Source organism: Chiloscyllium plagiosum, chromosome 3, assembly GCF_004010195.1.
Source record: "Chiloscyllium plagiosum isolate BGI_BamShark_2017 chromosome 3, ASM401019v2, whole genome shotgun sequence".
In the NCBI taxonomy this organism is placed as follows: Eukaryota; Metazoa; Chordata; class Chondrichthyes; order Orectolobiformes; family Hemiscylliidae; genus Chiloscyllium; species Chiloscyllium plagiosum.
In genome coordinates this window covers 66,950,404-66,962,698 of record NC_057712.1, presented here as the reverse complement: position 1 = coordinate 66,962,698, position 12,295 = coordinate 66,950,404, and the positions used below count along the sequence as shown (strand labels likewise).

The following is a 12,295-nucleotide window of genomic DNA, read 5'->3' as shown; positions in this document are numbered from 1 at the left end:
AATGTCACTATGACATTTTCCCCCTAATTATTTTAAAAAGAATGACAACCTCACACTTAACGTGTTTTTTAGGTTAAACCTGGTCAACCAGACTGCCCATGCATCAGGAAATAGAGCATCTCATGAATGCCCGAGATTAAGTGCCTTTACATCACCTCTGGTGGGCCATGTGAAAAAGTAGTGTTTCCTCCCAGATCAAACCAACCAGCTTCCCTTTCATTAGGGCAAAGCCCATCCTGATACAAAGCTACCCAAACTGTCCAATACAGCCCCACCACACACAGTCCATTCTCAATGGAGAACTGAATTCACTGAACAAACCCCACACCCACCGGAGATCAGACTCACAAGTACTTGGCCCATTCCTACTAGCTGCTGGAGACTCCTTACTGGGAATACAAATCTGTTCTGAAGTTTTCTGTGCCCAAATAGAAACCAAGTCCATCCAATAGGTTGACCTCCAGTCAGTGATCCTTCTATAGAGAAAAATAATATGCACCCTGTGGAGTCAAATCTCTACAGCATGCAGTAACCCAAAAATTACAATCTACAGCACAGAAAACCTGTCCGCAAGACTGAGCTCTGAGTGGATGAGTGGATAGATAAAATACTGTGGATGTTGGTAATCTAAAATGAAAGCAGTACATGTTGAAAATACTCAGCAAATACTCAGCATGTTTGGAGACAGAAATTGTTAAAGATTCATGTTGATGACCCATCATTAGTTGAAAATGATTCTCACCCCAAATTTTGGGTTCGGGGCCGGGGTGGCATCTTCTTACAGCACTTCTTTTCGGTATTTACATATAAAGACTATGCCCAAGGACAGCCAAGGGTCACTATGAAAAGTTATGCCCAGGTCACACATGTATTTAAAAAGGGAGACAGAAACAGGAGCAGTCCATATAGATAATCAATTAGCTATGACCAAATTAATATATATCCTTAACAAAATTTGATTAGAAAAATAATAATAATCTGTGCCATCTTGTCAGTATACAATAACCTCGATAATTAGTGAAATTTGAAATTCCACCTTAGAGTTTAAACGTTGGCTTTAATCACTGAATCATAGAAATTTAAGGCACTGGAAGCCATCTGGTCTATGTATCCAAGAAACAGCTGTTTTGCCAAATCCTACTGTCCAAGTCTAGGTCCAAAGATTTGTAGGACACAACATATTCAAGCACCTTTTAGATAGAGTTTCTGCCTATACAGCCCTTTCAGACAGCAACTTCCACATCTCTTACATCCCTTACATTAAACAATTTCTCCACAACACCCCATAAATTCTACTGTCAATTATGTTAAAGGTATGTCCCCTGTTTATTGCCCTTGCTACAAAGGGAAAAAGAATGCAACAAGCAAACAAGTAAAAGTAGTTGATGAGAAGCAGAGAGACCAGAGAGCAAGACTGCAGCTAAACAATGGTGACAATCAGTGCAAGAGAAGAAAAATAGTCCAAAGAGAAATGTGTGAGAAGTCCACAAATAAAAGCGGCATAGAATTGGCAAAAGCATATCTCAGTCTTCAACTTCTTAGTTTCTAAGAACGAAGTGAAGTTCCTGGAGGAAAAGGAGTGTGCACCAGATAGAACGCTGAAAAGCTTTAAGTAACGAGTTCCAGAAATTAGAGCTCAATCTAAATGTTCAGTGCTAAAACAAAGCCAGCTTCAGGGAGATGCATGAAAACACATTTGAATTTGCATTGCACAACGGAAGGAGTGTACATGTAAAAATTAATGTTGCGCTATTGGATGATGTCAACAAGGGACACCATGTGGCTGAGAAGTAGGATAAAACCGAGGATATACCCTTGGGAAGTAATGTGCTGAAACAGGAAAAGGAATCATTGCATGTGATTATCTGGTAATCATTAGAGAAATAAGAACAAAACCAGATGGGAGTTACAACACACTGGATAACTGGCATAGACAAGGATGTGCAGTCAGACAGGTTGAGATGAATGAGGAATCTTGTTTGGAGGGAGCATCACATCAGTTATTTGTGGGCATCCCGACTGTTTTTTCAAACAACCCATCACTAATAACCCACCCTTGGGGCTTCTATCCCTTTAAAGGAGAAAGATAGTGGACAAACAGATGGGCCGCAGCTCTTTAGTCCCAGCAGCACCAAAGCTGAGATGGCCACTCATGGGACTGCATCTGAGAGGACACAACAATAGACATCATTCTCACAAGAAAGTAAGTGGAGTCTGAGGTCACTGGCATCAGTCAGGAAGGCCCCCGAAAGGCTCATTAGGAATTTGGTAAGGATAGATGAGTATGTTGAGGACGGGTTAGGTAGGATGGATAACCAATGTAGCCAGATCATCCCATTATGGGCCACAGGATGCTCAATCAGGAGGAAATTGTGCTCCATCACAAGTTCAGGATTCAAATGTTAGTCTTCCTATTTGGTGAACAGCCTACCTGGTGCTAGTCAAATGCCAGTTTGCAAAGGTCTCTAACTGACCAAGCAAGTGGTCAACTGACATGAGGGCAGGAGGGCCATCTTCTACCTTCCCCAATGGTGGGAGAATGACAAGATAACATGCACACCAATGTCCCCACCTGCCTACCTCTTTTCACCACTTGGACACAGTTCCCAACTTATGAATGTCTGACTTACAAATGAGATTCCATACACAGGTGTATTAATCTTAGTGTTAAAGATCTGACATTCAAACATTTTCTCATACTTTGAATGGTTATTTTATATTATCCTGCATTGTGTCCCAATTGCATACAAATTGACTTACGAATGTATTAAAGAACAGAACTCATTCACAAATTGGGGACAGTGTGTAAACTTATAGCTTTTATTATTTCGAAAGACTTCAGATGTATGATTGCCAGTGACTGTGTCACTCAATTGTTGTCCTCATCTGGGGCCTGAGATGCTGAATCTCAGAAGTTGCCATCATTCCTGGTGGTGCTGTTGGCTCTCTGGTTGGTCAGTGATGCATGGAAATAGGGAGGTGTGATAGTTAGATCAACCTTCAAAAGAACAGCTTAGCAAAACTATAGAAGCACACGAAATTTGGTGGCTTCCGAAATGAGTTGTGCTGCAAAGTACAAGAGAACAGCAGAGGCAATCACGTGAATGGGGAGACAAGGCTGACAGTATATAAAGGAGAAAGTGAGGTCTGCAGATGCTGGAGATCAAAGTTGAAACTTTATTGCTGGATCAGCACAGCAGGTCAGGCAGCATCCAGGGAACAGGAGATTCGACGTTTCGGGCACAGGCCGAAGAAGGGCCTGTGCCCGAAACGTCGAATCTCCTGTTCCCTGGATGCTGCCTGACCTGCTGTGCTGTTCCAGCAATAAAGTTTCAACTTTGACAGTATATAAAGGATCATTCATCAATCAAAAGATTTATATGTGAGTTAATGCTCTTTTGACTCAACAAATATCTTTAATACTCAACCAGATCATTTTTTTAAATTGTCCACTGTGATCCCTTTAAGCACTGATGGATAGATTACTCTAAGCTCATCCCAGTGGGTAGATCTTACTCAGCAAACATTCTATCCATAGGCTCTGGGAAAAAATGCATTAAGAAACCAATAGATTTTAGATGCTCCTACAGGCCTGACTAAATGAAGGGTCAGCTTGAAACACACAGGTATTCTGGATGACCACATCCAAGGCCAGCTGGAACTACTATCGATCACAGAGACGAGGATGAGGCAATATGATCAAAAATATAATTCTTTTAGAGCTTCTGCCCTGTTCCTGCTCAATGGGAAATTAACCTCCATGTGAACAATTAATCCTAAAATAATGTATGTATTAATATCTATTAAAAATGGTATCTGTAACCAGCATTAGTCTTCAAAAGCTCATCAAAAATTTGATGTCATACTACCAATCATGTTGTCGAGAGTATGTTGCTGGAAAAGCACAGCAGGTCAGGCAACATCCGAGGAGCAGGAGAACCGAAGTTTCGGCCATAAGCCCTTTATCAGGGATCATGTATTAAACATTATTCTTCACATTGCTAATGACCATTTCACATATTCTCACTTAAATCAATCTCACTCTGTCAACAAATTGATACAAAGTGAAATTATTTAATTTTACAAATAATGTTTTCTATCACCAATAAAGATTGTTTGTACTATACAAAGTAATTAAGTTAAATTTCTGTTAAGTGCAAATTTGTTTAATGTTGATACATAATCACAATACCTCATGAGTGATCTGTTGTGACTTCTTTTCAGATTTTTGGAAGTCTTTACTTCCTCGTCGCTTTAATGAAGACTAGAAAGAAAAAGAAATCAGATATCACAAGTTATAAGACAATCATTAATGACTGGAAAAATATTAATTACTATTAACAAGTCAAATAATATATTCATGAAAAATCCTTTGCAATATCCTTACCAAGTACTATACTCAGTGTTCATTTCTTATACTTTATTTAATTTTAATGTATTGCATAGATCTTAAGCAACAAATTAGCAAATCAAAAATCAGCACACAACCTGGTTAGCAGGTAATCTTTGTTCATATTCAACTCAGTTTTAATGAACTACACTGAGCGAGACCAAACACACAATTTAAAATATTTTGGTACCAAATTGTGCAATTTGCATCCCAACCTCAAATGCTACATATGCTAATGTTTTTAGATAAATTCATTATTTTAAAATAGTTTTAATTTTTATGTAGCTACTGTGTCTTATAATAAAACTGTTTAATTTGTACAAACAAGACTTTAAAATTACTTGCACGATACAAAATTCTTAGTCACCCTTCATAAAACTTAGCCATCTGTATTATATGTCACATCCAATATGCAAGACTTGCATTGTAAATGTATTGCAAGTATTTTCAATAACCAGTGTTTTGTAGGAATTGCTACACAGTTGTTCCATTCTTGTGCAACTCCATGTCATAAGAAAACCATATAATAGAGGCACCATTTAAACTAATGGGGCCAGAATTGCATTATAACCAATATATGCCTTAAAGTTTGCCACCATGTCCCCAATGGAATTTTTGCAAATTCACATTAATGAAATGCGTGTTATAGCTGAACGACCTGTATTTTTCAACATTAGAGATGTGTGATAGGCGACAGCTGCTATTTTATACTTAACAGTACATTATGCATAACAGACAGCTGCCTGACAGTTTTACAAGAATCATTCAACTATCTTCAGAAATTGTTTTAGGCCAGCATCTTTTTGCCTTAGTAACAAAGAGGTTGACTTAAGTTGATTTAGGTTTCGGTCTGTACCATATTTCAGGCCCAGAATGTTTTTATTGCCAAGCTTCATGTGCCAGTGATGCAGAGCATACATGAAGAATTGCACAAAGGTTTGGAAGAGGCATAGAGTGGCTCATTCACCTATGAAAGGTCTCTGATATATCCAATTCAAAGTCACAATTTGCAACTTCTGCTGATGGAAAAATAAACTGGTTTTCTTTAGGTTTAAAGTGGTTACTGCAAAGAACTAAAAGAGAAAGTGTTTTGGTTGCTGCAGGCCTGCTGCTTTCTCTTTGATCCAACAGAGCTACTCTGTGTCACTCACAGCCCAAGCTGTTCAGCTAACTGATAACCGAACATTTTGCTGTTGGCAGGTTTGAGAACTAGGGACGAATGATCAACTAACTTGGAAATAACTCCTCAGCTCCAGTTCATCTGCGCTTCTGCCAGAATTCACAGCTACAAAAACAGAGCTGACAATACATATTAAATTCCTTACTTCCAAACCATGTAGCCAATCCTTGTAATTTCCTAGTTTAAAACATTTTTCTGCATTTCAGTCTGTGGTTTTAAAAACAAGACGAAGTAAAATTTACAATAAAGATACAAACAAAAAAGGTGCAAATACAAAGAAACACATTTGATTTTTATTATTAAGTTGAATTTTGAAGCAAACTTTTGAGTGAAACAAATACAGAAATAGAATAGGAAGTGAGTAGGGGAAAAGGGAAACTATTTGAGAGTGAGGACTTTTACACATTCTTTTGGGACTAACCCAGTAAAGGGAAGAGTGGATAAAGAGATAGAAGAGAAGAAAGTTATATTGGACAAAAAGGAGAGAAGAATGGGGCTGAAATGTATATGCGATTGGAAGGACCTTTGATTGCCAAAGCTCCCAATGAAAATAGAGTTAGGGTTTTTTCCCCATCCAATCAAGCCATACTGCCCAACCATCTTATAAAAGGAAAGGCACCCACAGAAATAAGATACAGCAGTGATTTATAATTATTAGGACAATGATAGAAAGGTGCAACACAATATCAAGAGGCAGAGAAAAGAAAAACTACATGAAGACATAAGTATGAGAATCACCATATTCTCTGAATTGCAAGGGCGATAATGGAACATCATATATTAGATCTCCTAGGGTAATGCTCAAATATAACATAGGACAATGATTATAGAACTGCAAAATAGTCTCAGGATGTAATAGCGCATTGAACTGCTGAAAGGACACAACTCTTCCTTAGATTCCTCGAACATTATTAAGCCCTGGTAACATGACAGCAGGCTAGGATCTGCAACAAGAGTGATCCTAATATTTATGAGTTGCCAGGATTAAATTCTGCTGTATTGAAAATATAAGAAGCAGTTGGGGATTAAAGAGCACTAGGACCGGTCTCTAGACAGGGTTTAAAATGGACAAGAAATGACAAAATCTAGCCTTGAAAGGAGTAAACTAATGAAAACATCAACAGGACTCCATGAAATTTTGAAGAATTTGAGGTTATTGGGATATGGCAATATTGGGAAAACGAACAAGATTTCACATCATTTTGGAGAAAGTTATTCTTGGAGAATAGCAATGTAAATTGCCACGGCCTTTTTTTTAGGACCAGTGAATTCTCACCCCCGTTTGATACTGCACATCATTACTGTGCCAACAGAAATCAGTTCCCATGATTATGTTCTGGCATTCAACATGTAAGCATAAATGTTATGCTCATTTAAACACAAAATCATGGTTTGGGGATGTACAACATTCTGACATGCATCCTGATGTGAACCAGGAGTATGTTATTGGTAAACTTGCTGACTTATGCAATCTTTAATAAACAGAAGTTTCCATTACTAAAATAATTCAATTTTGAAAATAAAGGGTAGTAATGATGCAGTTTCCAAATTTGTTCTATAAAAACAAACAGAATACTGGAGAAACTTGGCAGCATCTATGCAGAAAGAAACAGATTTAATGATTCAAGTTTGATATGACTTCTTCAGAATGCTGAAAAATTCAATATTATTACTAATTTTTGACAAAAACTTGTTCAACCTCAAAAATATGTTAGGAGTTTTTTTTTCATTTGTATGGTCAAAACTGATAATGGATTAAAAATAATTCTCTATCACCAATTTCTATTTACTTCTCTAATCACCAAATACAAAATAAAACTTTACACCTCCACAGGTGTTTCTGTTCACATATATTGCTTTACTTTATCTGTGGCTTCAGAAAATCACAATAGTCATCCACAATGTACATCAGAGACAAAAGGTGAAAGCACTGATTGTTAAAGCACATCAGAGATAGAGAATTCATGTTTTTGGAAAAAGACAAGGAAACTTAGATCATCATAGGGTAAAGAAAGCTCCTACAGATATATAACCTTGTACTCCCAACAAAAGTGCTGTGCGTGCTTGGAATGCACATGATTGAAAAACACAATGGGATAAAAAAAATTAGCTGAAGCTCAGCCCTTAGGAAATGACTATCATCTTCATGTAAAAATGAAACATTAAAAGATAAAAAGAAAAATATACTTTTCATTTTTTAATTTTTTACTCTTAATTTTTAAAAAAACTGTGTTTGAATCCTTCATGTGAAATCTGGGAATTACAATTAATGAGAAACAACTAAAAAGTCTTCCAAGGAAGAATCTGTTCCTGGTACCACCTAGTGATCACAACAGGGACTACAGAGTCATAGACTATCACACTAATAGGAAATGCTGAAAATACTACGCAGGTCTGACAGCGGCTGTGAAGATAATCTGATGAACGATCAAAGACCTTACATCTTAAGTATGTCGCACCCTCCACAAATGCTGCCTGATCTGCTGAAACCAACAGATTTCCAGTATTTGCAATATTTTGCTTTTGAATGGAAAAATCCTAATATGACAAGGCAAAATTTATATTGAAATACTCATGCAATGCCATATTGAAGTAGGAAACCTGATTAAGAAAAAATTGTATATATGTTTCTTGTATATTATTCCAAATTGAGCCTAACTTGATGCACAGTTTTGTCTTGGAGTCAAATGTTTATGGGTTCTAAATTTCACTCTAAGATGTGATCACAGAAATCAAGTTTGACATTCCTGTGTATTAGAGGTGGTGTGTTTTGGCTAAGATGCTTTACCAAAACCTCATTTGCCCTCTTAGGTGGACGTAAGACAATTGATGACACTATTTCAAAGAATTTTACGGGTCTTAACTCTGATGTCTTGGCCAGTATTTATCCAACAAACAACATCACAAAAAAATGAAAATCTGGTCCTTACCTTAATGCTGTTTATGGAAGTGTGCTGTACACAAATTGGCTGTAACATTTTCTACATGATAATTTCTCCATTTCATTAGTATTTAATTTGCTGTCATCCCCTTGTGATGTTCATTAGACAAGACATTATAAAAATGCAAGTTTTCTATGTATACAATGATCTTGTTTCCAATTCAGTCAAAATAAACCTTATTTTTACATGATGACAAATTTTATAGTTCAGCTAATACCATACACTTCATAAGCACATTTTAGATCAACACAATTCGTAACTCAATTACAAAACTGAAGTGAATATTCACGCAAGTTGAAAGTAAAAATTTAAGTTCGTGAATTTGTGTTGTCTAGTTATGCCAGCAGTAAAAACCTAGATAACATTTCAAAGATATTTATTTGAATCCACATACTAGTTGTTGGATGAATTTAGCTATCCTTAAATGTTGGACTATATTGATTCTCAAGTAGACAGCAATTATCTCATCAGGTAGCTTGTCTAATCATTTAGCTAAGTCACATGATTTTTTGGAACTGCTATTTAGACCCACTGCTAAAAAAACATTTCAGACCCTTAAAAGCACTCTTTATAGAACTAAAAACCAAAAATCCACTAATCTCTAGAACTCAAGTTCCCAAATAATAGTAGTGATAATAATATAAATTACACATTGTGATAAAGGTTTATAATATAAAGTGTGGACTTTCTTACACTTATTCTGAAATATCAGCCAGATTTCTGTGCTCAAGTCTTGGAGTGGAGCTTGAACCCAAATGTTTCTTACTTAGTAAAATAAGAGTATCAATCATATTAGCACTTGCTTCTAGTAATCACTTTGACTCAAGATGTTCAACAAGTGATTGGTAAACTTGATCTTGATCCTTTTGCTTATTTATCTAAATCTAATTGTAATATTATTTGTTTTAGATTCACTGTGAGCTAAATCGTTAGAAAGTAGCCTGCCTCAGGAAAACTGGCTGCAGTCTAAAGCTTAAAATCTGATAATTTAGTAAAAATAAAAAGAAATCTAGTAAATAAAACCAAAGTGATGAAGAAACTTAAGAACCACTAAGTTCTGGATCACGATTTTTCTGCAATTTTTGTTTATTCATTCATGCAGTGTGGATGTTGCTGGCTGGGCCTGCATTTATTGCCCATCCCTAGTTACCATAGAGAAGGTGGTAGGGTCTGCTTTTTTGAACCACTGCAGACCATTTGGTGCAATGAGACCAATAATGCTGTTAGGGATGGAGTTCCAGGAGGTTGATCCAACAACAATGAAGGAACACCAATATATTTCCAAGTCAGGAGGGTGAATAGCTTGGAGGGGAACTTGCAGGTGCATTTATCTGCTGTCTTTTGTCCTTCAAGGTGGTAGTGGGTAAGAGTTAGGAAGGTGCTGTCCAAGGATCTTTCAGGAATTCTGCAGTGCGTTTTGTAGATGGTACACACTGCTGCTACTGAAACTTTACTAGAGAAAGGAGTGAATGTTTGTGAATGTGGTGCCCATCAAGAGGACTACTTTATCCTGGATGGTGTCAGCTTCTTGACAATTGCTGTGCTCTCTGTAAAGATCTAAGGAAACATACGCAGCATTTGGAAATTTGCCATTTTAAAGCAATGTATGTGAAAAAGAAATAGAATCTTATGTTACCTATTTGCTGGGGGAATTATTCCCATTTTAATGCTGTACATGCTTAAATATGACAAGAGTATTCTTTTAAAAAAATAATTAGTCAATGTTATTTTAGAATAAACACTCAGAACTAGATTTTTGCTATGTCAAAGAATGGCTTCATTGCAGCAAAAATGCCAAAAGAAGGTGGGAAACCCAAGAAATGGCAACTAAACCTAACATCTTTCATTTTCACAGAAATAAGATGGGAGGAACAATATAGTTAGCATACGCACAATTCCTGGTGGCAGCTGATCACTTAAATGACCAGCTCCCTCAATCTAACTCAGATGTTAGAGATTCCTGCTCTCTTTAAACCTGGAGTATGCAGATTGTGTCAGTTTTTATTGTGTAGAAAGAAATTGAGGTCAGAGAACTCAGGGAGATAAATACTGATGTTTTGAAAACAGTTCACGTGGCAGAAGAGGAAGTGCTGGAAACCGTAAAGGTGGATAAATCTCCGGGACCTGATTAAGTGTATCCCAGGATGTTGTAAGGAGTTAGGGAAGAAATTGCACGGCCCCAAGCAGAAGTATTTGCATGATCTATAACCACGGGTGAGGTGCCGGAGGACTGGAAGGTTGCCAATGTTGTGCCTTTATTTAAGAGAAGCTTGGAAACTATAGACCTGTGAGCCTGACATCGCTGGTGGGTAAGTTGTTGGAGATGAATCTAAAAGATAGGATTTTAAGAGACAGGATCTGATTAAGGATAGTCAGTGTAGCTTTGTGCAAGGGAAATAGTGTGTCTCAAACTTGTTTGAGGTTTTTGAGAAAGTAACCAAAAAGATGGAGGAGGGCAGAATGGCAAACATTGTTTATATGGACTTGAGTAAAGCATTGAGTAGACAAGGTCCCCTTTGGTAGATTAATTAGTAAAGTTAAGTCACCTGGGATTCAGGGTAAGCTTTCCAATTGGTTACAAAATTGGTTTTATGGTAGGAGAAAGAGGGTGATGGTGGTGGGTTGTTTTTCAGACTGGAGGTCACAGGCCACCAGTCTGAAAAACAACCCACCACCACTACCCCACAGGGATCAGTATGGCATCCACTTTTGTTGTCAGTTACATAAATAATTTGGATGAGAATATAGGAGACATGGTTAACAATTGTGTGTATGACATTAAAATTGGTAGTATAATGGACAGTAAAAGAGGTTATCTAAGATTGCAAGAAGATCTTGATCAATTGTGTCAATGGGCAAAGGGAGTGGCAGATGAAGTCTAATTTGCATAAATGTGAGATATTGCATTTTGGTAAAACAAATGAAGTAGGACTTGTACAACTAATGGTAGGGCCCTGGATGGTATTGTAGAACAGAGAGATCTCGGGTGCATAATTCTTTTACATTTGTATCACAGGTAGACAGGGTGAACATGTTTAACATGCTTGCCTTCATTGTACAGACCTCAGTAAAGGAGTTGGGACACTATGTTCAGGTTGTACAGGATGCTGGTAAGAGCTCTTTTGAAGTGCTATGTGCAGTTCTGGTTGCCCTGCTATAGCAAGGATATTAGCAAAGAGGGTTCAGAACAGATTTACCAACATATTGCCAGGAATGGAAGGTCTGAGTTATATAAATACACTGGATAGGCTGGGGTCTTTTTTCACTGCAGCATAGGGGATTGAAGGGTGACCATTATAAAATCGTAACAGGCAAGGTTTTTTTTCCCATAGGGTGAGGGAGTTCAATACTAGGGGGCATATCTTTTAAGGTAAGGAGAGGAACATTTGAGGAGAACAGGAAGGACAACTTATTGTTGTGGTTCTGTTCGCCGAGCTGGAAGTTTTTGTTGCAAACATTTCGTCCCCTGGCTAGGCGACATCATCAGTGCTTGGGAGCCTCCTGCGAAGCGCTTCTTTGATGTTTCCTCCGGTGTTTATAGTGGTCTGTCCCTGCCGCTTCCGGTTGTCAGTTTCAGCTGTCCGCTGTAGTGGTTGGTATATTGGGTCCAGGTCGATGTGTTTGTTGATGGAGTTTGTGGATGAATGCCATGCCTCTAGGAATTCCCTGGCTGTTCTCTGTCTGGCTTGCCCTATAATGGTAGTGTTGTCCCAGTCGAATTCATGTTGCCTGTCCTATATAGTGTTTAGTGCAGTCCTTGCATAGTATTTTGTACACTACATT

At 37.6% G+C, this 12,295-nt stretch overlaps 1 protein-coding gene across 8 annotated transcripts in view; it reads right to left on the bottom strand.

Annotated features, from left to right (window-relative positions):
- LOC122544486 (protein SOGA3) overlaps positions 1 to 12,295 on the bottom strand; it is an 87,064-nt gene that overhangs the window by 39,616 nt on the left and 35,153 nt on the right. For all 8 annotated transcript variants that reach the window (XM_043683733.1, XM_043683746.1, XM_043683755.1 and 5 more), the window contains one exon: positions 4,193 to 4,264. In XM_043683733.1, the coding sequence (XP_043539668.1) occupies positions 4,193 to 4,264 (72 nt within the window). The remainder of the gene's footprint in view (positions 1 to 4,192; positions 4,265 to 12,295) is intronic.